Source organism: Heptranchias perlo, chromosome 40 (assembly GCF_035084215.1).
Source record: "Heptranchias perlo isolate sHepPer1 chromosome 40, sHepPer1.hap1, whole genome shotgun sequence".
Classification (NCBI taxonomy): domain Eukaryota; kingdom Metazoa; phylum Chordata; class Chondrichthyes; order Hexanchiformes; family Hexanchidae; genus Heptranchias; species Heptranchias perlo.
Genome location: NC_090364.1, coordinates 12,271,547 through 12,296,035, shown reverse-complemented (window position 1 = coordinate 12,296,035; position 24,489 = coordinate 12,271,547). Strand labels below are relative to the sequence as shown.

General features: G+C 45.5%; 2 protein-coding genes and 1 pseudogene across 3 annotated transcripts; 2 read left to right on the top strand and 1 right to left on the bottom strand.

The window, feature by feature from the left end:
- Positions 1 to 3,644: 3,644 nt before the first annotated feature.
- LOC137305694 (tumor necrosis factor ligand superfamily member 13B-like) lies at positions 3,645 to 22,511 on the top strand. Its single transcript, XM_067974605.1, has 2 exons — positions 3,645 to 6,133; positions 22,213 to 22,511. The coding sequence occupies exon 1, from the start codon at positions 4,255 to 4,257 to the stop codon at positions 5,371 to 5,373; it is 1,119 nt and encodes a 372-aa protein (XP_067830706.1). The 5' UTR covers positions 3,645 to 4,254; the 3' UTR covers positions 5,374 to 6,133; positions 22,213 to 22,511.
- On the top strand, positions 11,197 to 11,300 carry LOC137305783 (U2 spliceosomal RNA; annotated as a pseudogene).
- LOC137305695 (uncharacterized) lies at positions 13,298 to 22,367 on the bottom strand. Of its 2 annotated transcripts, XM_067974607.1 has the most exons (3): positions 22,091 to 22,367; positions 21,436 to 21,607; positions 13,298 to 16,393 (listed from the first exon to the last, which is right to left on the bottom strand). In XM_067974607.1, exon 3 carries the CDS (start codon positions 16,264 to 16,266, stop codon positions 15,343 to 15,345), a length of 924 nt encoding a protein of 307 aa, XP_067830708.1. In that variant the 5' UTR covers positions 16,267 to 16,393; positions 21,436 to 21,607; positions 22,091 to 22,367; the 3' UTR covers positions 13,298 to 15,342. The 2 variants fall into 2 exon arrangements, with proteins under 2 accessions (XP_067830708.1, XP_067830707.1); XM_067974606.1 differs by having other exon boundaries at positions 21,436 to 22,367.
- Positions 22,512 to 24,489: the final 1,978 nt, after the last annotated feature.

Sequence of the window (24,489 nt, the reverse complement as noted above, 5' to 3'; positions counted from 1 at the left end):
GGAATTTTTGACACTTTTGAGAAAGTACAGGCCTAGAATTTCCTCCAAATGAGTTAAAAATATTTTTTAAAAATCTGTGCCTGCAGGTGGTCTGTAGAGGGGGTTACAGACAGGTTTCCTGGGCCTGCTATTTTAAATTGCCATTGGTGCAGTTATTGGTATAAAACAGGTTTAAGCAGCTGAACTACCTGGAAACATCTGTGCAGCCTTTAAAATGATAATTCAGCAGCAGACTGGGGTACAAACCGGTAAGAGAGGAACAAGTGCTGGGCTGTTCCACTTCACTATCTAATAACCTCACGGCATGTTTTAGCAATGTTTTTATTATACTAATGCAGGATTATGACCACTCGAGCATAATCTGTGCCCAGAGGACAGCAGGACATGGCACCAAGCCAGAGAAGAACAACATACAACTCTAGTAATTGACACCTCCAAGTCTTCCTTGAGGAAATTGAAGGCAGCGGGCACCGACTCCTGGGTGTGAGTGCCACCGAGCCACCCAGAAATGCCACTTGTGCTCCCTAGAGGGAGGTGGCACTAGTACTTAGTGCCAACTCCCTCACCCCCTAGAGTGCAGACCGCTGCTGCAAATAGTTCAGCGACTTCACCAGGGCTAGCAAGGTAACTCTCTCCTTTTCTGCCTTGTCCACCAGCACACTCTTCACCCCCTTAAAGCAAGACTTGCACAGCTAACCCTTCACAGTGTGCTTTAAGGGTGTCTCCAGTGGTACCTTGCATTATGATTGCAGAGCTTCCCGAACACCAATTATTTGTATGAACAACCTCTTCCTCCACTTTAACAGTCTCATAGCCCCATTTTGAACTCTCTCGTGCCATTTGGCGCACACTCAACTGCTAGACTTACCGTCATTTTCTCTGCTTGCAGGACGAATTGGCACACAACGCCCACCAATAGCAGGGCACCAGAGGGGCATCCCCAGCTTTAAACCCCTCACCCTCCTCGTGGAGAAGGCCCTAGAGTTAGTGGGCACTCATCCAGCTTTTGACGTGGGAGAAGGTGAAGCCAGCAGCATTTTGCCGGCCAGGTTAGTGACTGAGCACCTGTACTGCCGCCCTGATGTCCCTCAGAAGCACCACACAGACAGAACCTTCCACCCACTTTATTTGTTTGCTTAATCCCAAGGGGATAATGCTCCCCCATTCTTCTACCTTCTGTTCCTACAGATCCACCACAGAAATGAAAGGCACACATGGAGGAAGGTGAGGATAGGGAGGATGAGCTGCGGAGTTCTTTTTCTCCCTCATCGTGTACAGCGGTGATGCTGAGGATGAGGTTCCAGCCCACCCACCAATTGCAGCTGCGTCACCTCTGCCCTGAACCCTCTCCAATTTACCACCTGTGGCACTTGTTTCTTGTTTCGCAGGAACGAGCTCAGAGACTTTCACCTGGGGGGGGGGGAGGGGTGGAGAATTATATAGTGGTAGTGAGGATGTGGCACCAGGTGATTCTTAGAGCATGAGGGAACCGGAGGTTTGGGGAGAGGATGAGGACGTGCCACCTTCCCATCGGAGGCTGCCAATGGCTTTGCACTCGTGGAACCCGGAACTCACCTGAGAAGAATATTTGAGGAACATCATGCCTTGGTGGAGCGAGATGGGGCTAGAAATTCTGGTTTGTAGCGCCCGTTTTTCAGGTGTTACGCAGCCTCCGAAGGTCCCAAAATGGTGTCCAGAATGCGCGCGCACGCTTCTAGTGTGACGTGCGCCGGACGCCAGCTTGGTAAAGGCGTTTGTGCACACGCAGATAACAAACACCGGCACCATATAAAGTAAGGAGAATGTGTTAGATCAGTGCAAAATGCTGATTTAAAGGGATAGACACTCACCTGGCAGGGGAGAGTCCGTGATCCAGAAGGCAGATCTCCCAGGACGAGGCCAGACGAGTAGAATCAGCTATAACCCATTGGAGCTTTGCTGACGTAGAGGTGGGATCCTAATGCTGGCCGGGGACCGGTCTGACACCTTTTTCCAGTAGGGTGAAAACTATCTTTTTTGCAGCGGACATGGCGGCCAGAGCTTCCTGGGCACGGGGTGCGCAACACCCGTCAGGCTGACCTCAAGGACGGGCGAAGGACCCTCGCCATGGCAGCTGAACATCTTCATGAGGAAGGTTCTTCTCGAAGCCTGTGGATTCGCGGCCGTGGACATCTTCTGCCTGCAGGACTTACCGAGGAGCGGATACTTTGACGTGAGCTTCAGGGTCACGATGCCTGAAGATGCTCCAGGCCTTCAAGGAGAAGGGGAAGGGGAAGGAAGCCCCATTGTTGCTCCTCACCGTGGAGCCGCTCTTTGCGTTCCCGCAGGATAAGGATCAGAAGCTAACGGTCCATATGTTCAACCCGCATGTGCCCCTCATGGATATGCTGATGTTCCTCAAGAGATACGTGGACAGAGCGGATCAGAGCATAAACATCGAGGACATGTACGGGATCTGGATGAGCAAGAGGAGAGCATCAAGGCGACGTCGAGGGCAGAAGCCGATGGAAACATCATTTATCTCCCATCAAGTTTTGCGATTGGGACGAGCGGTATGTGGTGTACCGGGGCAGCCCAGAGTGTGTCGATCCTGCGGCAAACCCGGGCACGAGGTGGCCTCCTGCAAGGCGGTGATCTACAGGAAGGAAGGCAACCAGACACTGGACTTATCAGGAGGCCAAGTGCTGCAACCTGTGCGGAGAGGCTGGTCAGCTGTATCAAGACCTTCCCAAACCTCAGACACAGCTATGCACAGGCAGCAAGAGGTGAGGTTACACAGGAGAAGAGAGCAGCAGTCGTAGCTGCCCCAAAGGAGGCCAGACCCCTCCCCATCTTGCCGTGGACCCTCGTGAAAGAGCCAAAGAGCAGGATGGGAGATTCGAGGAAACCAACTAGTCCCGAGACTTCCCCTGAGAACGCAGCGTCGATGGAAAGTGACTCGGGCGGAAGAAGGATGGATGACACAGGGAAAGAAAAAGAGGAATTCCTTAAGACCAGAGGTACGAACGCCAAAGGTGCTGCCAGCATCATGAGGGGCTTAGAGTCCCTACGGACAACAGCGACCACTCCTCGGCTGATGAACAAGGAAAAGGGGGGAAACCCCACCTTCATCAAAGGAAGCGGCAAAACGCGACGGTGACCAGTGACACCGATATCGTGCTCCAGCTCCAGGAACTTGGGAGCAGCAACACCCAGCTCTGAGGCACCGGGAGCAACGACCCGCCCAGCGCACTCCATCTCCGAGACGCGGGAGTAGCCACACGGAGAGCGAGGTTCCCCCAACTCTGGGTAGCCGGGAGAAGCAACGCAGAGAGCGCGGTCCCCCAACTCCGGGAAACCGGGAGAAACAACACTGAGAGCGAGGTCCCCCAACTCTGGGAAACCGGGAGAAACAACACTGAGAGCGAGGTCCCCCAACTCCGGGAAACCGAGAGAAACAACACTGAGAGCGAGGTCCCCCAACTCCGGGAAACCGGGAGAAACAACACTGAGAGCGAGGTCCCCCAACTCCGGGAAACCGGGAGAAACAACACTGAGAGCGAGGTCCCCCAACTCTGGGAAACCAGGAGCAGCACGACAGTGGCGGAGAGCGAATCACCAGTGATGGCCGAGGAGCTGGACCTAACGGCCGCGTATCTCACGGACACACCACCCCACGAGACCCCGCCGTCTATCTCCCAGCGTGGACTCTTCCCCCAACGGAGGACAGGCTTCCTTCCTCAGCCCAAGGACCGTCCAGAAGCTCCTGCACACCACACAAATGCAGAATCTGGACCAAGAGTTGGAAATGGACAATAACGTAGAACCTGGACTGATGCAACTGTAAGACTTAATGATTGTCCTTTTTGTGTTTTTGAAATGGGTGTTGCAAAGTTACTCAAGCTCTGCAAAACATGTAACTGGTTTAAAAAAAGTTTTTATTAGATAGCTTTTTGGCAACCAAAGGTATTAAGGGATATGGGCCAAAGGCAGGTATATGGAGTTAGATCACAGATCAGCCATGATCTTATCAAATGGCGGAGCAGGCACGAGGGGCTGAATGGCCTACTCCTGTTCCTATGTTCCTATTCCTCTCCCTGATTGGAAGGGGCAGATACACACTTCCATCTAGTTGGCAAACTGTTGGCAATATGGAAATCGATGAGGCAAGTGAACAGAAGGAAAAACCTTTTTTAAAAAAAGTGATCTTTTAAAATTAAAACTTCATATCAATAGTTAATATTTATACTTTTTAGACACAGCCAGTCTGATTTCATGATGGGAGGGAAAACGAGACATAAACATGAGTTTATTGTAAATAAGTCAATTATGCTCTCATATTTAGTTTCAGAATTTGAATTGGTATATTTCCCTAGCAGGCTGCAACAGATTAAAAAAGACCTGTCAGATTATAAAGCTGAAATAAGAGAAGCACTGAGAATGTACAGATCTTACAAACAACAGCTGACAGGAAATGGCACACTTGTTTTGGGTGGGTTATTGCACCAGTTCCGTTATAAAGTGGAATTTGTGATGAAGATGAACACAAATCAAAAAAAGACAGGCTTCGACATACAACGCAGATGTTTGATCTACTCAGCTGGCGTCTTCGTTTCAGCAGCTCTGATGTTGGCTTATGTAGCAGCAGTTGCTTTGCACCATGTCCTTGCACTGAAAGCAGAAATCTCCTCTATGAGAGAGGAGCTGGAGACATACAAATTCCAACTAGATCGTTTGGAAGCCCTGGCAAAAGTAACCAACTTTAGCAGTTCAGTAAATCAGGTTAGTGAATTTCTCAAGAAAAAACTGTACAACGAGGAGAAATCAAAAGATGATATGGTGAAATTTAGAGGGAGCAGATCACTTCCTGAACAAGTTCAGCAGTCCTGCGTGCAACTGATTGCCACAAACGACCAAAGGCCAGTTGTAAGAGCAAATAATTGTCAAAAATGTACACCTGGAAGGCCACAGCGAAGCTGCCGAGTTGAACAAAGATCTGTTTCAAATCAGAACTGTATGGGGGAGACACCTGTCCCATGGATTCTCAGTTTGAAAAAAGGAAGTGCTCTTGACAAAAAAGAGAATAAGATCTCTGTGAAAGAAGCTGGTTACTTTCTGGTATACAGTCAGGTGTGGTATAAAGATAATACTTTCACAATGGGACATTTTATAAGAAGGAGAAAGGCCAGTGTTGTGGGTAATGAGCCTCACACCGTAATCTTATTTCGGTGTGTCCAAAACATGCCTGCCTGCTGTCCAAATAATTCGTGCTTTACTGCTGGTATTGCAAAACTTGAAATGGGAGATGAACTTGAGCTTGTAATACCACGAATACAAGCACAAATTGCGTTAAATGGCGATGGGACATTCTTTGGAGCAATAAAACTGATATAAATGTTGTCCAAAGCATTAGAAGCAAAGTGCCTCTAAATTTAAAGAAAAAGCCCCATTAATATTAATTCCTTGGTTTTCTGAGGTGGACAAATGGCTGTAAATCATTTTTGTTTCAGAAAGTCAAACCAATTTTGTCTGTGCAAACAGGAAAATGAAAGGAACAACTGAAAATAGAATTGTTACTCAGGTTTTCATAATATTTAAGTTGTGCATGAAAAAAAAGAAGAAAAAATCTGTCTTTATCGGTAAAAGGCAGGCTAAAGTAAAACTGAGAGTAGATATGAGTGGAGTCATCCTGCATTGCATCCCCTCCTGATTTGCATTTGGAGGCAGTCGATGCGTGAGATATGAAGGCCAGCTCAGAATATGTCAAACCTGCAGGAAGCCAAGACACATGGCAGCATCCTGCGTCTTTGTGGTTTGCAGAAACAACAAGCAGGGAGGACATTTTACTGAGGACCATAAGGAAGCTAAGTGCTGCAACTTGTATACAGATCCTGCCCGGAACAAAGCATCTCTTACATGCAGGCTGAGACAAGCACTAAAGGAAGACGTCGACTGAGGTTCAACATAACCAAGTGAGGCCATTGCTACCAGTGACAAGCAGCAATATAAACCCAAGGAGGAAAATATATGAGGATGAAGCTACCAGTGACAACATAATGAGCTGACAGAGCACAACACCCAGCCCAAGCTTCCCACCACCGAAGCAGATGGAGTTCATGGAGGTGGAACCAGCAGAGGATTATACTGGAGAATGGTAAGTGGTAAGCAGTAAGGATACAAAGCATAAGTCCAGTGGGAAAGAAAAATCCGCAGACCACAAGGTACGGACCAAGTGCATTAGATGAATGGGGTCTAATCAGGAAAATGTTAGCTCCTCCTCTGAAGATGAAGAGGAGTTGAGAGAAAATCCTAGGAAAGGCAGCCCAGCCTCTGTATCAAGACAACCAGCTTCCTGGGAAACAAAGAGCAGAAAAAGTGAAGACTCCAAAGAATCCAGCACAAAAAAAGAAGACAACACCAACTCTCAGGGCCCGCCCATGCTCAGCAGAGCAGGCAATGCTGCCGACATCATCACAACCAACAACTTATTTCTTAGCTCAGGAACCTTAAAATTCTTCCTGCAGACTGCAGGGAGGGACATTGAAGACTGGGACTACTGATAGTAGCATTAATTAATGTGCTTGGCATTTTAAAAGGCTTTGCCGTTTGTTTCAACCATGACATATCTTGCCAAGATCACGGTTAAAGAAGAAAGAACTTGCATTTACAAAGTGCCTTTCACATCCTCTGCCAATGAAGTACATATGAAGTGTGGCTACTGTTGTAATATAGGAGAAAACATGGCAGACAATGCGCGTGGTCATCTTCGAAACATAGAACGTAGAAAAATTTATGGCACAGAAGGAGGCCGTTCGGCCCTTCGTGTCTGTGACGGTTGAAAAAGAGAGCTACCCAGCCTAATCCCACTTTCCAGCACTTGGTCTGTAGCCCTGTAGGTTATGTCACTTCAAGTGCACATCCAAGTGCTTTTTAAATGTGATGAGGTTCTGCCTCTACCACTCTTTCAGGTAGTGAGTTTCAGACCCCTACCACCATCTGGGTGAGAAATATTTTCCTCAGCTCCCCTCTAATCCTTCTACCAATTACTTTAAACTGATGCCCCCTGGTTATATACCTCTCCACTAAGGGAAATAGGTCCTTCCTGTCCACTCTTATCTAGGCCCCTCATAATTTTATACACCTCAATTAAATCACCCCTCAGCCTCCTCACTTCCAAAGAAAACAACCCCCGCCTATCTAATCTTTCCTCATAGCTAAAATTCTCTAGTCCTGGCAACATCCTTGTAAATCTCCTCTGTACCCTCTCTAGTGCAATCACATCTTTCCTGTAATGTGGTGACCAGAACTGTACACAGTACTCAAGCTGTGGCCTAACTTGTGTTTTATACAGTTCTAGCATAACCTCCTTGCTCTTATTTTCTATGCCTCGGCTAATAAAGAAAAGCATTCCATTTGCCTTTTTAACCACCTTATCTGCCCGTCTTGCTATCTTCAGGGATCTGTGGACATGCACTCCAAGGTCTCTCTCTTTCTCTACACCTCTCTGTATCCTCCCATTTATTGTGTATTCCTTTGCCTTGTTTGACCTCCCCAAATGCATTACCTCACACTTCTCTGGATTGAATTCCATTTGCCACTTTTCTGCCCACCTGACCAGTCTGTTGATTGAAAGAGCACTCCTTTTAGGCTGATTGATGGATATGGGCTGGGTCTAAAGAATGGCAGATTACTCCTCTTCCAGCAACTGCTACTGCTGTTGGATGTGTGCAGGACAATCGTTCTGAGGTGACTTCAACTACACGATCAGCAGAGCCCACAGCAAACTAGTCGTCACATTCGAACTCTTGACGGACACGGTTAAAGATGCAACTCTGCAGACAGAGCACTGCGTAGATACACCTGGCCAAAGCCAGAAGGGTCCATCCCTTCCAGAATAAACTTCCTGTTTGTTTCCCAAGAACAGTTTCCTAGTCCTCCTTACGCTCCCAGAGGTTTTACATGATAGAATCTGGAACGTCCTTTAGACCTAGATGAACTGACAAAAGCTATTAGGTTCTTCGAGATGAAGAAAACTCCATGAAGCAATAGATTATCGGCTGAGTTTTTATTTGGATCTGTGGGATAACTTCTGCCCAGACCTGTTGGAAGTGTACAATGGTATCCTTCTATCTGGAACCATGTCCGAATCCATGAGGAAAAGCATCATCAAGAAACATTAAAAATTGGCGGCCCATCTCACTGCTTAATAACAAAATCCTGTCCAAGGTCGTTGCAAATTGGGTCAAGTCTGCACTCAAGCTGGCGATCCACTTAGATCACTCTGCTTGGAAGGAGGATCTCCGACAGCCCTGTGCTGCTCAAGGATATGGTCATCTACGTACAGGACAGGAAGGTGGACATTTGTTTAATCAGCCTTGGCCAAGAGAGATGGTCTTTGATAGGGTATTGCACACGTACGTGCTCAATATACTTTCCAGAATGGGGCTTAGCGAGAACATCCACAGTTGAATCGAAGTGTTCTACTGACATCACTAGTACAAGTCCCTTGTTAAGTCAGGAATGAAGCAAGCAATAGAGGGGTGACCATCTCAGGCAGCAGGAACACTCAGGTAATGGTCTCCCTGTACATGGATTACATTGACATCTTCTGCTTGGATCCGCTGTTGGTCTGCAGATTGTTGCATTTTTGCAACCAGTTTTTTTTAAAAATACACTTTATTCATAAAATTTGCAAAAATACATACAATACAGTTGTCATATCACATTTCAAATGTACACAATTACAGATTATACAATTTGCAGGTTACATAAAGTACAATTCAGATATGAGTCCAACAATACAGTTACACCGTATATAATTACAGATCATGACACTCTAGGGTGCCTCATTGCATTACAATCAATACAGCTTATTGATTACAGATTCATTACAGGTACATTACATTTCATTACATCAATTTGAATTTTACATTCTGCCCGAGGGGTTTTTCCCTGATTGCAGCCCCTCGGTTTACAATGGTGGGAAGGCTCTAAACGGTTGCCTTTCCCCACAGAGCCTTTGCGGCGGCCGCACCCATCCTCAGTGCGTCCCTCAGCACGTAGTCCTGGACCTTGGAATGTGCCAGTCTGCAACACTCAGTCGAGGACAGCTCCGTGCTCTGGAAGACCAGTAAGTTTCGGGCAGACCAAAGGGCGTCTTTCACCGAGTTGATGGTCTTCCAGCAGCAGCTGATGTCCGTCTCAGCGTGCGTCCCCGGGAACAGCCCGTAGAGCACAGAGTCCTGTGTTACAGAACTGCTCGGGACGAACCCGGACAGATACCACTGCATCTCTCTCCAGACCTTCTTTGCAAAGGCACATTCCAGAAGGAGATGGGTGACGGTCTCATCCCCACCACAGCCTCCTCGGGGACAGCGTGCGGTGGCTGAGACTCCGGGAGTGCATGAAGGATCTGACAGGAAGGGCCCTTCTCACCACCAGCCAAGCTAGGTCATGGTGCTTGTTTGAAAGCTCTGGCGTTCTGCTTTAGGAGCCAGAGTGAACTGCTGTAAAAGTGAGATCATGTTCTTCAGTAACTGGGCTGAGCACTCCTCCATCCCCCTCATAGTCAGGCTGGATTACCTGACAGTTGTAGGCATAAGGTTCGGAGGAGCTGGAGTATGCACCAAGGGCAAGGGAGGAGCAAATTAATACTGTTAGGAAAAAGCTGGGTATGTGGGAGCAACACACCTTGTCAATCACTGGTTAAAACCCTGTGATAAGATGTGAGGTGTTGTCAGTGTTACTGTACTGGCACAGATCTGTCCCATGCCCTGCGCCTGCACCACTGCAATCACCCAGGCAATCTTCTGTTTTATCTGTAGATTTATAAGAGCCATTGGGGTAAATTTTCATCTTCACCCTATGGGCAGTGATCTGGCAGAGTATCACCTGCCCATTATAGATCCTGCCTGATTTTCATGCCATTGATTTCAATGCAATGAAAATTGAATGTGTTCCATAACAGGCAGGCGATCCACTCCACGTGGTAACGGTGAGACTTTACCCCATTATCTTTAAATCTCTAAATAAAGGGTGGCAAAATGTACCAAATTTCGCCCCGGTCCTGTTAGCGATCTTTGTGTTCAGCTGCATCAAGCTTTGTACAGATCCTCAACACGTGAATACCAAGGGGTGAATTTTGACTTTTACCACTAGGTGGAAAGCGGGCAGTAGGGGAATGGCTGCCTGTTCTACACCTGGCCCGATTTAGGTTTCCATTGACTTCAATGGAATTGAAAATCAGTGGGGCCTAATTCAACGGGACCTAAATCAGTGGGGCCGATCCGCTGCCTCTCATTTTCCGCCCAGCGGTAAAAGTCAAAATTCACCCCCCAAGTGTCACTGTGCTGAGGTTCTATTTGCTGCCGAGGTTGACAAAGATAGGTCTGACCACATGGCTGAGGAACACTCCATTTGAGTTGGACTGTACCGTACCATCTGTCATTTGTCAAGAAACTTTTGCTGAAGAACACTTATGAACACATGTCAATCAGACAGTGGTCCATTTTTTAACATCGTTGAGGTCCTCTAAAAGAAGGAGGTTGTGGGTCCTTTCCCTGAGTGCATGGCCAAAGTCATTTGGCAGAATGTCTCCTCAACAGGTCTGTTAAACAAACACCAAGATGTTGCTTGGCTGGTGCTGAAAAGGACCCTTCCTGCCTTGTTCTTGAGATGGCTGCAGTGGTGAAGAGACTGTTTCCTACCCTACCACCTCTTGGAATGTGCATTAGTAAAGAAAATCTGGAAATAAATGTGTTTTTTATCAAGGCTCATCCCAAGCAGCTCCATGACACAGGACTTTGTGCTCGGTAATATTTCACCAACACGCACACTGAAACATCCTTTGATCTGCCTGAAACTTGCTGGTTTTCCACAGCAAGGACCATTTGAGACTGGGTGTTTCAGACATGGACGTTCCATTGTATAGGACCACATGCTGAAGGATGCTGTCACATGCTGCTGTCACAAGGGCAATCTGGGGAACAGCCACAGTCTAATGCCCTCCTATTACTGGCTATAAATTTAATTGTGCATTTGGAAACCTACATGTAAATATAACATCTTTTCTAATTAATTTACATCGAAACCAGATGTATTAGTGTGAACACTACCTGAAATTATCTATCTCAAAAGGTGACTTGTGAATTATGACATGACTTTATACTGTACAGAAAGTTTTTTGGACTGTGTATATATTTGTTTAATCAAATGAATAAAACTTACATTTGAAAAAAATCTGTTCTTATCAGTTTAATATCTGAAACGTCCCCTATCTGGGGACCAAATATTAAATTGATTTTTTGAACAGATCATCCACTGAGAGCCATGGTGGGTGACCTCAAGCATCTCTAGGCCTTGAGGGCCCAGCTGCAGACTGCTGTGTCTCAGCATCAGCTGGAGCAATCTGGGCCAGCTGGCTGTGTGGGCCCAATAAAGGCACTGGATCACAGGCTGGCAGGGGAGCAGGCGTGCTGCCACCCTGAGATTGGACAGTATGGGCCTCTCCCATGGAGCCAATGTCATTGTCATGTGGCTGCGTCTCTGCACTCCCTCTGCTCTGCGTGAGAGCAGTGTAAAGGGGTATAGTGATGCTCCTGAGGCCCGTACTCACGGTCTCCTTCATGGATTGAAAGCCTACGGAGATGCTAGAACCCAAAACCAAGATGGCAGCCGTCTGAACGCCCGGCGAAGCTGTTAGAACTGTCACCAGAAGCTCCATCACTGTGGGCCCCACTGCAGTGTTCATAGAGCCGACCGTTTGCTACATGATTGCCTGCATGGACAACCCCACACAAGCTAGAGCTGAACTGCTCCATGCTATGTGCCATTGTGCGCAAGCTTGCTGGCAGGCTGCCCAGTGCACTTAAAAGGTCCTGGTGTATTGGGATCAGGCTTTGAATGTAGGCTATGCTCTCAAGATCTTCATCTTCTAACATACTCGTAGTGCCAGCCTCTGAGCTGGTGCTTCATAAAGTAAGCTCAAGTGACATAGTGTCATCTTCTGTGCTAATTTCTGTCAGCTCCTCATCCTTTGGGCGCTCTACACTTTGTTGACCTGAAAAGGAAGAGAGTGACCAGGATTAGCATTTAGTGTGAAGGATAAGCAGAGACGGATGAGTGGCTACTGGAAGAAGTTACACTTTGTCACGCTCAGCGTGTGAGAAGAGAGAGAGTGTAAGATAGCCAAGAACCCTGCAGGATGTGTTCTCCAGCCTGGCGACTCACAACGCCCCTGACGCGACCCATCCCCACGATGTCCATGACTTGCTCCTCGAGTTTGGAGAGCACCTGAATGGACGCTCTGCCTTCTCCTGTCCTTCATTCCTCTCTGCTATTGTTTGCTAGTTTTACCTTTAAGAAAGAAGGGAGAGTGTTAGTGGTGACCTAGTGAGATGGTTTGAGGATGTCAAGGTCGATCAGTGGAGCTGGTAAGTGAAGAGGTAAAGGCAGTAATTGTGAGGAGGATAGGAGGTGCAGATTCTGGCATTAGGAGCAGAGGTGGAGTGAAGTGTGCTGCAGTGAATGGAGGAGAGTGCTGGTACTCAGGGGAAGGATAGGGTGGTAGATGCCGGGGCAACAGGTAGTGCAGGGTTATGCAGGTGAGATTGGAGTTAGGAGTCTTACCGTAGCAATCCTACATTGCTGCTGGCTCTGGCACCCTCTGCCACCTGTGCCCACTGCTGCTGAGCAACTTGGCAGGATACCTTTCTGCTGCTCGGCGGGATGAGGGCGTTCCTCCTCCTGCCAACCTCCTCCACCAGGACCTTCATTGCAGCGTCACTTTGTCACCAATTTGTCTCCTGAATGACCAGACACTCTTAACAGTGCAGCCATTGTTTGGGATCTGTGCAAAACAACTGCCTATCCTGCATTTAAATCAGCTATGATTGGCCTGTGGGATAGCCAACCCAGCATGGGGCTGTCCGGGTGAACTACTCCCTTTCAAGCAAGATTCTGCTCAAAACAGGTGTTAAAATCGCTGATGCTCAACTCTTATTCGTAGAAAAAGTGGCCGCAGGATCCTGACCCATGTCACTCCTTCACAGTGCTACCAGAGCCCAGAACCACCTTCCCAGTGCAACAAGACCCAACCACCTCTCTGCTAAATACCGAGGCCCCACAATTCTGCTCAGTAAGATCTGCTGGTGGAGGAGTGGTGCTGCAGAACTTCCCAAATGGAGAGGTCCAAATCCAGTCCCCTATTGCAGGGATGGTATCATTTATATACGGCCACATCAGGACAGTAATGGTGTTAGAGGAGGGTTCTTATTTATAATTTACTCCTCAAATCAATAAGGTTCTTATACATTGAATATTAGGTATCACAGATTTATTAAGTATACAGCAAATGTAATAGTACATAAACATGCACTTACAAGCTAATACAATCAGGCCTAATGACAGATGATTGGGAGTTCAAGCAGTTCTGAGCTCAGTATCTTAGGCCTTTGCAAATTCAAATACTTATCACAAATCCCCAAATTTTATACCCGAATATATATTCTGCATTATATAAAAGTTAAAATACAAGAAGAAAGAAAGACTTGCAATTATATAATGCCTTTTATGACCGCAGGAAGTCCCAAAGAGCTTTCCAACCAATTAAGTACTTTTGAAGTATAATCACTGTTGTAATTAGAACCTCCATTTAAGGATCTTTTAATTGACATCCGTTATCAATAACTTTCATTTTCCTTGGCGTAACAAGTGCTTTTTTCCATTGGCTGGTACAACTCCTCTCTTTTGTTATCTTATCAATAATTTCACTCTTGTTACATATAATTGCTATTCCACCAAGTGAAACTTTTAATTATAAGTCTGTCTTTGATTCGAAACCATTTCATACCGGTCAATCTCCAATTTAAAAAGATGATGTATACCCAGATGTTTTCTTTTACAGAACTAACTTTTTCCTGCACTTATTATCAATGGATTGCAAGTTCTCTGAAATATATGAATCATTATGTACTGGCATGTCTTTTAGTTAGGCTTACTGGAGTGACTAAACTGACCCTTGCTTCAAGGTTTGTCTTAATTCAACGGTTGAGCGGTCACTGCATTTAAATTGACTTATACTTCTCCGCTTAACAGGCAAAAGGTAAAGGTTAATATTGCTACAATATAAAGAGACATCAATAGCAGTATAACGTTAGCAGATTTCAGGCCAGTCTGATTAACCCTTTCCTTACTAGGGCATTTCAGTAGCACGCAGGCAGAATGCTGGGATGGTGCCATGCCTCTCCGACAGAGCAGCGAAGGCCTGGGAAGTACCCAACAGAAATTCAAGTTCTGGTCCCATCTGGGATCAATTATCTGGGCATCAACAACTGAGTGGTCTTTCCCTAAGGTCTCAGACCAGCTCTCAGCTGGCATTGGTTCCCCTGAGACTTTATATGGGTGTACTGGGGTAGCCTGGAAACTCCCTCCAGACATGGCCCTGTGACGTGCCCGTACCCTCCCCACCAGAAAATGGCAAAAGAATATACAGGACAAAATCCCGGTGCAATTGGGTTCCATCCTAATCTCCGGCCCCTCTCCAGGAGTTTTGCCAAGTTTCCTTCTTGGTCCCAATCAAAATTTCAGGGCCCAGGTACCTACCTCCAGTAGGTGCATCTTGTATATCACCTTGCTGTGTATGCTCAGTTTTAAAAGCAGTAAGGATTAAAATTAAATACACAGGTAGCAGGTGCAGAGGAGATACTAGAATGGTACCAGGGATGAGAGTCTTCGGTTATGTGGAGACACTGGAGAAGCTGGGGTTGTTCTCCTTCGAGCGGAGAAGATTAAGGGGAGATTTAATAGAGGTGTTCAAAATTATGAAGGGCTTTGATAGAGTACATAGGGAGAAACTGTTGGCACTGACGGGAGGGTCGGTAACCAGAGGGGAGATGAGGAGAACATTTTTTACCCAGCGAGTTGTTAGGATCTGGAACACGCTGCCTGAAAGGGCGGTGGAAGCAGATTCAATAGTAAGCTTCAAAAGGGAATTGGATAAATACTTGAAAAGGAAAAGATTGCAGGGCTACGGGGTAAGAGCAAGGGAGTGGGACTAATTGGATGGATCTTTCAAAGAGCCGACACAGGCACGATGGGCCGAATGGCCTCCTTCTGTGCTGTATGATTCTACGAGGTAACGGAATATTGGACATTACTGTGGAATGTGACCCTAAGTATCAGGAAAAATCCCAGAATACCATGTAACGAAAATAGAATTTGACTTATTCAGTCACTGTAAATTAGTTGGCCCCGAGCTATGCCTTACATGGGATAACACCCCTAATGTTGTAAAAAAATCATATAATGAGCGGATGGCAGTGAAATCTTTTGGGGGGGGGGTCAGACTCCACCCCGCCTTCATTTTCATGCGGCAGATGTAGGACAGTGCGGAAGGGAAACTAGCTCCAGTGGTAGGCCCTTACCGCCCAACTTTCCAGCCAAGAAATCAGCAATAATAGAATTAAACTTTTCTGCTACACTTTTACATTGATCATCAAACAGGAGCTCCAGGTATTTATCCTTGATTTCTTTTAAATTGAAATAAGGGTAATATATATAAACAGACTGGCCTGCTTCATTGTCTGTCAGCCTGATGCTTAGAAGGAAAGAAGTCAGCACAATGACTGAACTCAACTGTTTCTTTACAGCAGACCCTAACTCTTTCATGGTATTGCTGTGTATTTTAGCTGCCTTGAGCACCTCATTCGGGTCTCTAACCCCCAAGGTAATCATGTCAGAAAGCATTTGCAGGTGAAAGCAGGCACTTTTCAGCCAGCTGTGGAAGTTCTGAACAGTTGCATTTTCGGGAAGTTGAAGCATAGGGTTGCTAATCCTCGTGAGCTGATTGAACAGATCCCTCTCATATACTTTAGCTTCTTCACAAAGCTTCTCGTGGCTGGTTTCAAATATCTTGCAGCGATTCACGTAGGAAATCGTTATGTTACAGATTTCCTGCTCTTTTTCCTCATTGAGCACTTTGCGGATTGCCGCAATGATTTTGCTGCTGGTGTCTTCAGAGGCACCTGAAAGCACGTCTGAAGCAAGACTACCAACTAAAAGTGCTGCTCCTAATCCAGCCGTAGCAGGAATTGCAGTGGCAAGGGGTAACATTTTTGTTAACATAAACTTAGCACCGAATTCGAAACCTGCTGACGCTGCTTTTTTAAGAAGTGCCTTTGTGCACTTCCAGCTAATTCTGACCTTTTTATATCCTCCCTTATTCTTCATCTTCTGATACAGCTTTTGTGCAGTTTCTTTTGGCTGAGGTACTGAAGCATTGTTGCCCATGTTTTTCTTTAAATCAGGTTTTATCCTGTATCAAATAGAATTCAGGATACAGTAAATCCCACAGTGGATCAAAGCCTTGGTATCAAAAGTTTGAAGTCTCTCGGATTGAATGGTTCCTGATGGATGCCTGAAACACAAGCAGCAAGAATTTGTTAAGTTTGTTCTCGTTGCGTGAGCCATGACAAGTGCTGGCAGGTTATTCAAAATTAGGCAGCAGCCAGTAGCTGTGAACCTAGACAGCAAGTATTAGTGGGCTATTTGACCAAGGGAGCATCACAGCTGAGCCCAATCCTGTCTTCACCAAGGGTTGCTGGATAGTGATTAGGAGTGGGAATCCTGGCCAGATTTTCTCCCCTCTGCAGCCCAGGGTGTTGAGGCCACAGGGGCTGAGATCCGCCAAGTCAGCATGGAACCAATGCTTTCTTAGCCTACCAACATATTTTGGATGGTCCCATTTGAGAAACATGGGTGGGGGTGGGGAGGGGTTGGCGACAATTTTAACTTTTGGCGAATGTGTAAAATGGGCGATATTGGATTAGCCGCCCGTTATGCATCTCTCCCCATTTTTGTTTCCCATTGTGGCCGATCTGATATTGCCCGTTTTATACTATCGGCAAAAGTTAAAATAAATAAAGCCGTGGGTCCAAAACAACAACAACTTGCATTTATATAGGGCCTTTAACGTAGTAAAACGTCCTAAAGTGCTTCACAGGAGCGATTATCAAACAAAATTTGACACCGAGCCACATAAGGTGATATTAGGACAGGTGACCAAAAGCTTGGTCAAAGAGGTAGGTTTTAAGGAGCGTCTTAAAAGAGGCAGAGAGAGGCGGAGAGGTTTAGGGAGGGAATTCCAGAGCTTAAGGCCTAAGCAGCTGAAGGCACGGCCGCCAATGGTGGGATGATGGAAATCGAGGATGGACAAGAGGCCAGAATTGGAGGAGCGCAGAGATCTCTGAGGGTTGTAGGGCTGGAGGAGGTTACAGAGATAGGGAGGGGCGAGGCCATGGAGGGATTTAAACATAAGGATGAGAATTTTAAATTCGAGGCCTTGCCGGACCGGAAACCGATGTAGGTCGGCAAGCACAGGGGTGATGGGTGAGCGGGACTTGGTGCGAGTTAGGATTTGGGCAGCTTTTGGATGAGCAGAAGTTTCTGGACGGTGGAAGGTGGGAGGCCGACCAGGAGAGCATTGGAATAGTCACACCTGGAGGGAACAAAGGCGTGGATGAGGGTTTCAGCAGCTGGTGGGCTGAGGCTGGGGTGGAGACGGGCAATTTTACAGATGTGGAAGTAGGCAGTTTTGGTGATAGAGAGGATGTGAGGTCAGAAGCTCAGCTCAGGGTTAAATTGGATGCCGAGGTTGCGAACGGTCTGGTTCAGCCTGAGACAGCGGCCAGGGAGAGGGATGGAGTCGGTGGCTAGGGAATGCAGTTTTTTGTGGGGACTGAACACAATGGTTTTGGTCTTCCTAATATTTAACTAGAGGAAATTTTTACTCAGTGGAGGGGTCGTGAAGTGGTGGTGAGGTAGCGCTGGATGTCATGAGTGTACATGTGGAATCTGACATATTTTCGAATAATATCGCCGAGGGGCAGCATATAGATGAGAAATGGAAGGGGGCCAAGGGTAGATCCCTAGGGGATTCCTGAGGTAATGGTGTGGCAGTGGGAAGAGAAGCCATTGCAGGAGATTCTCCAGGCTACAACTGAACGGATAGGAATGGAACCAGGCGAGGGCAGTCCCACCCAGCTGGACAATGGAGGAGGGATAGTGCACTGCGGCCACAGTCGTGCCAGGATATAATTTATGATTTTGATAAGTGCCGTTTCAGTGCTGTGGCAGGGGCGGAAACCTGATTGGAGAGGTTCAAACATGGAGTTGCGGGAAAGGTGGGCATGGATTTGGGAGGCGGCAACACATTCAAGGAGTTTGGAGAGGAAAGGGAGGTTGGAGATGGGGCAGTAGTTTACAAGGACAGAGGGGTCAAAGGTGGATTTTTTGAGAAGGGGGGTGATGATGGCTGATTTGAAAGGAAAGGAGGACAGTACCAGAGGAGAGGGAACCGTTAACAATATCAGCTAGCATGGGGGCCAGGAAAGGAAGTTGGGTGGTCAGCAGTTTGGTGGGAATAGGGTCAAGGGAGCAGGAGGTAGGTCTCATAGACAGGATCAGCTCGGAGAGGGCATGAGTGGAGATAGGAGAGAAACAAGAAAGATGCAAGTTCAGGGATAGGGCAGGGGGAACCTTGGGGAAATTTGGTTTGGTGGGCTAGGGGAAGGGAGGGAAGCAGTAAAGGCAGCTGAACAGATGGTCTCAATCTTAGTAACAAAGAAGTCCAGGAACTCCTTGCACATGTTGTTGGAGGTGAGAATGGAGGGGGCAGGGGTTTGGGGTTTAAGGAGATTGTAGTGGAGAAGAGAAGCCGTGGTTTATCTTTGCATTCCAGGATGATCCTGGAATAGTGAGCAGTTTTGGCAGAGGAGAGCAGGACCTGATAGTGCTTTATGTGGTCCAGCCAGATCTGGCTAAACCAATTATCCATCATAAACGTTCAAGTCTGCGTCCCAAGAAGATGATTAGGAGACTCTGTGTTTGAGGTGCAAACATTTAGGAAAATAACAAGCACAACAGCCAAATGGGCAGACACCAGGATGTCTCCGCTTATGCTCCAAGGCAATCCCCCACCTTGAGAGAGGAATAAGAGGTTTTGAGACAGGTGCTTGCCAATCCCTGAGGAAGCTTTTCATGTTCTGCCAGAGACAAGTGTGTCTCTTGGACCTTATTTGGGATCTAGAAAAGTTCTTTCTCTTTGCTTCTCTTCCTTGAATGCAGACTTTGACATTGATGGACTCCTTTCTTACCCAATATTTAAAAAGCCCAACAAGAGAGGAAGGACTGCTGGATCTAATAATGGGAAATGAAACAGAACAGATAAGAGAAGTAAGTGTAGGGGAACATCTAGGCAATAGCGATCACAACATAATAAGATTTAAGATAAAGATTGAGAAGGACGTAAATGAGACAAATACCAAAGTAATAAATTGGAAAAAAAGCTGATGAGAATGGAATAAACTGGAAAAATTTACTGATAAACAAAGAAATAGAACAGCAGTGGGAAACATTTAAAACAGTGATCAATAGAATCCAGCAGAAATATATCCCACTAAAAAGCAAGAACAAACTAGCCAGTAATGATACACCATGGATAAATAAAGAAACAAGGGCAAAATTGAAATTAAAGAAAAAGGCATACGCTAAGTACGTAGACAACAAAGGAGAGGATGAAGAAAGGTTAGGAAAGAAGTTAAAAAAAAACAATTAGGAAGGCAAAGTGAAAGGACAAAATTAAATTATCAAGGAATATAAAAAGAAATAGTAAAGTATTCTACAGACACATAAATAACAAAAATCAGGATAGGGATAGGGCCACTAAGGGATACACACAATAAACTGAGAGGTAATGATAGCAAAATGGCAGAAATATTGAATAGTTACTTTGCCCCAGTATTTACCAGAGAGACTAACATGGTGGGCATGACATTAGAAGAAGAGATCAAAAAAGATATAAGGTAGAAAGGGAGGGAGATAATTGATAAATTAATCAAACTTAGAGAAGATAAAGCCCCTGGTCCGGATGGATTGCATCCGCGCATATTAAAAGAAGTTAGGGAAGAGATAGCAGAGGCATTATTACATATATATAGAAAATCATTGGAAAAGGGAATAGTGCCAGAGGACTGGTGGACAGCTAATGTAATGCCTATATTTAAAAAGGGAGATAGAACCAGTCCAGGGAACTATATTAGCTTAATGTTGGTGGTAGGAAAGATAATGGAATCTTTACTCAAAGATATAACAGAAAAACATCTAGAATCCAAAAATATAATAAAGAATAGTCAGCAAGGATTTCAAAAGGGAAGGTCATGCTTGACCAACCTTATTGAATTCTTTGAAGAATTAACAGAAAGGGTAGACAAGGGCAATGTAGTAGATGTAATATATTTGAATTTCCAAAAGGCCTTCGATAAGGTACCGCATTGTAAACTCATGAATAAGGTCAAAGCGTGTGGAGTCAGGGGACAGGTAACAGAATGGATAGCAAGCTGCCTACAAAACAGCAAATGGAGAGTAGGGGTTACGGGTAGCTACTCAGACAGGCTAAAGGTGGGAAGTGGTGTTCCACAGGGATCGGTGCTGGGACCACTGTTGTTCACCATTTACATGAACGATTTGGACTCGGGAATCGGAAGTACAACTTCAAAATTTGCAGACGACACCAAATTGGGGGGTATAATTAATACGACAAAATACAGGAAGACATTAATAAACTTGCAGAATGGGCATGTAATTGGCAAATTAATTTCAATATAGATAAGTTTGAGGTATTACGCTTTGGTAGGAAGAATAAGGGGGCCGCATACTGCTTGGATAATGAGTCTACCAATGGGGTAGAGGAGCAGATGGATCTGGGGGTACAGATACACAGATCACTAGAAGTAGCCATGCAGATTAATAAGGCCATAAAAAAAGCAAACAAAGCACTGGGGTTCATTTCTAGAGGGATAGAATTGAAAAGCAGAGAAGTTATGTTAAACTGGTGTAGAACCTTGGTTAGACCACACTTGCAGTACTATGAACAGTTCTGGTCTCCATATTATAAAAAGGATATAGAGGCACTGGAGAAGGTACAAAAAAGATTTACTAGGTTGATACCAGAACTGAGAGGTTATACCTATCAGGAAAGATTGAACAGGCTGGGGCTCTTTTCCCTAGAAAAGTGAAGACTGAGGGGTGACCTGATAGAGGTCTTTAAGATTATGAAAGGGTTTGATAGGGTAGACGTAGAGAAGATGTTTCCACTTGTGGGGGAGACCAAAACTAGGGGCTATAAATATGATAGTCACTAATAAATCCGATAGGAAATTCAGGAGAAACTTCTTTATCCAGAGAATGGTGAGAATGTGGAACTCGCTACCACAAGGAGTAGTTGAGGCGAAAAGAATAAATGCTTTTAAGGGGAAGCTGGATAAACATATGAGGGAGAAAGGAATAGAGTTAGATGAAGTAGGGAGGGAGGAGGTTCATGTGGAATATAAACACCGGCATGCACCAGTTGGGCCGAATGGCCTGTTTCTGTGCCGTATATTCTATGTAATTCCTCCTTACCTCTCTCTTTTTTCCTCTGTCTCCCTTTAATTTTCTCCTCTGTAATCCATTTGCACTGTCTTTCTTTGTTTTGTGTGGCCTCCAATCTCACAATTCCACTCTTTAAACAACTGCCCGTGTGCAACGACTTCCGCACAAACAAGGTCAAAGCTCAAATTTCTTAAAGCGTTAACTGCAGATTACAGGAAATTGAAATGCATCAGTTCTTGCTACACATTTTCCAGCTATTTTTACATTAATTTCAGTGCTCTGTAACCTATGTAAAGAGAGCTGATACCAGAGTACTTGGAGATGGGACAAGGAGAATGGGTTCTACTTGAAGTGATAATACCAAACAGAAAATGCTTGAAATACACAGCCGGTCAGTTTACATTTCAAGGAGAAAAGACATGGGAAACATTTAAAGTGGGACTCTCCCTCATTTCTGTCCAATATAAGGTACCGCGGGCAGGAAAGTGGACATGAATTTAGATTTGAGGTTAGGTTCAGATCAGCCATGATCTTATTAAATGGCGGAGCAGGCTCGAAGGGCCGATTGGCCTACTCCTGCTCCTATTTCTTATGTTCTTAAAAGTTTTAATAGGGGTACTCAACCCTAGGCTCACTTGCACCAGAATTGCTGCATACTTGTGAAAAAAGAATTTAATGCACACACTTATCTTTCGTATGGAGACTCCTCAATGCAGTAAACGTAGACGAAAATGAAACTATTTTGATTCAGGAAATTCAAACAGGGCAGAGCATTCTTTAACGATTCCTTTGTTCAATTTAAAACAGAAAACAAAATGCTGGAGACACTCAGCAGGTCAGGCAGCAGCCGTCAAGAAAACATGAGACAGTTGACGTTTCAGGTATAAAACCGTTCCTCAGAACCGAAAGATATTACAGATGGACAACATTTAAGAAGGTGCAGAACAATAGGAAAGAGGGGGAAAAAAGACACCGGATGGAGGAAGTACATGTAAATTGCTTTTACCGGATGGAAAGTTTGGGAGCCTTTTTGTCTCCTGTGCATATCACTTCTGCCCTTTAACCATTTAGTGCCTTGGGACATTTTCCTGCATTAAAGGCATTATATAAATGCAAGTTGCTCCTGTTATTCCTGATCCCCACCGCAGCACTATGTCTTTTGCTCAATGTGTGGTCTTTTTGTCTTGTGTGCAGCAAGGTGGCTGATTGAGTGAATGCTATCTCCCATGTCCATAGGTCATAGAAGCAGAAGAGGAAAGAATTCTGACACCCAGTGCTAAAGTACGTTTGCTTCATTTTACAGTGTTGACCTAGAGCACATCTTAACAGCGCTTAGGAACATAGGAACAGGAGTAGGACATTCGGCCCCTCGAGCCTGTTCTGCCATTTAATTAGATCATGGCTGATCTGTACCTTAACTCCATTTACCTGCCTTTGTTCCATTGCTCTTGATACCCTCTCCAAGGCCAATATATCCTTCACTTCACTGCCAGCTGGGTGGAGCATCACAGAGGACCCATGCGTTCTTGTGCGCTCCAAGTGCAAAGGCATGGCCATGTTCTGGCATGACAGTCTGCATTTGCCCATGGCAAGTAACAAACGTCATCACCCTGTTAGTGTAAAATACATGCATGCTGCATGTTCACAGACTCACTTAAGATGGCTGATTGGCTGGGCAGTTGGGTTTGAATTTCTTCTGATCCTCTGCTTGCCAGAGGAAGCTGTGCATAACATACCATTGGGCACACAAATCAAAGGAGGTTCATTATGTCAAAGTCTGTTGACTCCTTAAGTGGGAGGAGCACTAGAAATCCCGGGTATGGGGGCAATAGAGGGAGTGAGAAAGGTGAGGTTGGAGGCCTTCGCCAAGCGCATGGCTAGTATAATTCTTTGTTTTTCGTTCTTAATTTCCTTACTCACTCACTCACTCCCTCACATACAGGCCTACACTGCAGCTTGACACAGTGGGATGTTTTGCCATGTAAAGCTCTGTTTCAAGGATCATTTAAACAAATGTTCTGTTCCTCCCAAGAGGAAGCACACTACAGACATTCTATAAAACAATCCTTGATTGTGCGCTGCACCCCCTCCAAGGCCAGTATACCAATCAGTAGAATTATACCAGGGCTTAAAGGCTTAAATTATGAGGCCTGGTAGCATAAAACTGTTGTATTCCCTTGAACTCAGAAGGTTGAGGGGTGATCTAATCGAGGTGTTTAAAATGATTAAGGGATTCGATAGGGTGGAAGCTACTTTCTCTGGTGGGGGAAACCAGAACAAAGGGAGCATAATCTTAAAGTTGGAGCTAAGCCATTTAGGAGTGAGAACAGGAAACACTTTTTTATACAAAGGGAAGTGGAAATCTGGAACTTGCTTTTCCCAAAAGCCTGTCGATGCTGGGGGTCAATTGAAATTTTCACAACTGAGATCGATAGATTTTTGTTAGGTAAGGGTATCAAGAGATATGGAACAAAGGCAGGTAAATAGAGTTAAGGTACAGATCAGCCATGATCTAATTGAATGGCAGAACAGGCTCGAGGGGCTGAATGGCCGACTATATTCCTATGAATTGATAGGTGATTGGCAAAAGAACCAGAGGCGACATGAGAAAAGATTTTTTTTCGCAGAGAGTTGTTATGATCTGGAATGCGCTGCCTGAAAGGGTGCTGGAAGCAGATTTAATATTAACTTTCAAAAGGGAATTGGATAAATACTTGAAGGGAAAAAAATAACAGGGCTATGGGGAAAGAGCAGGGGAGTGGGACTAATTGGATAGCTCTTTCAAAGATCTGGCACAGGCACGATGGGCTGTATCATACTATGATACTATGAATTCTGTAAAGCTGAAACTCAGACATAGGACATGTACCTCCCGATATTACCAGGATTCCCAGTGCCTGCTTGGGCTGAGATTGTACATTAGTGCATCGATTAAGATGCTGTGGGTCTTGCTAAAATACGATAATGAGCAAGGGAGACCCTCGGAAGGACTCCACTGTTCTTGTCATGACCTGGAGAGTAACAAAAAAGAAAGGGGTGTAACAGAGAGAGTGCAAAGTGTAAAATTCGGAAAATAGTTTGAAA

Bases quoted from the DNA above. Each gene is read 5' to 3' on its own strand.
- LOC137305695 (XM_067974606.1), bottom strand. From the start codon at position 16,266: ATGGGCAACAATGCTTCAGTACCTCAGCCAAAAGAAACTGCACAAAAG.
- LOC137305694 (XM_067974605.1), top strand. From the start codon at position 4,255: ATGATGGGAGGGAAAACGAGACATAAACATGAGTTTATTGTAAATAAG.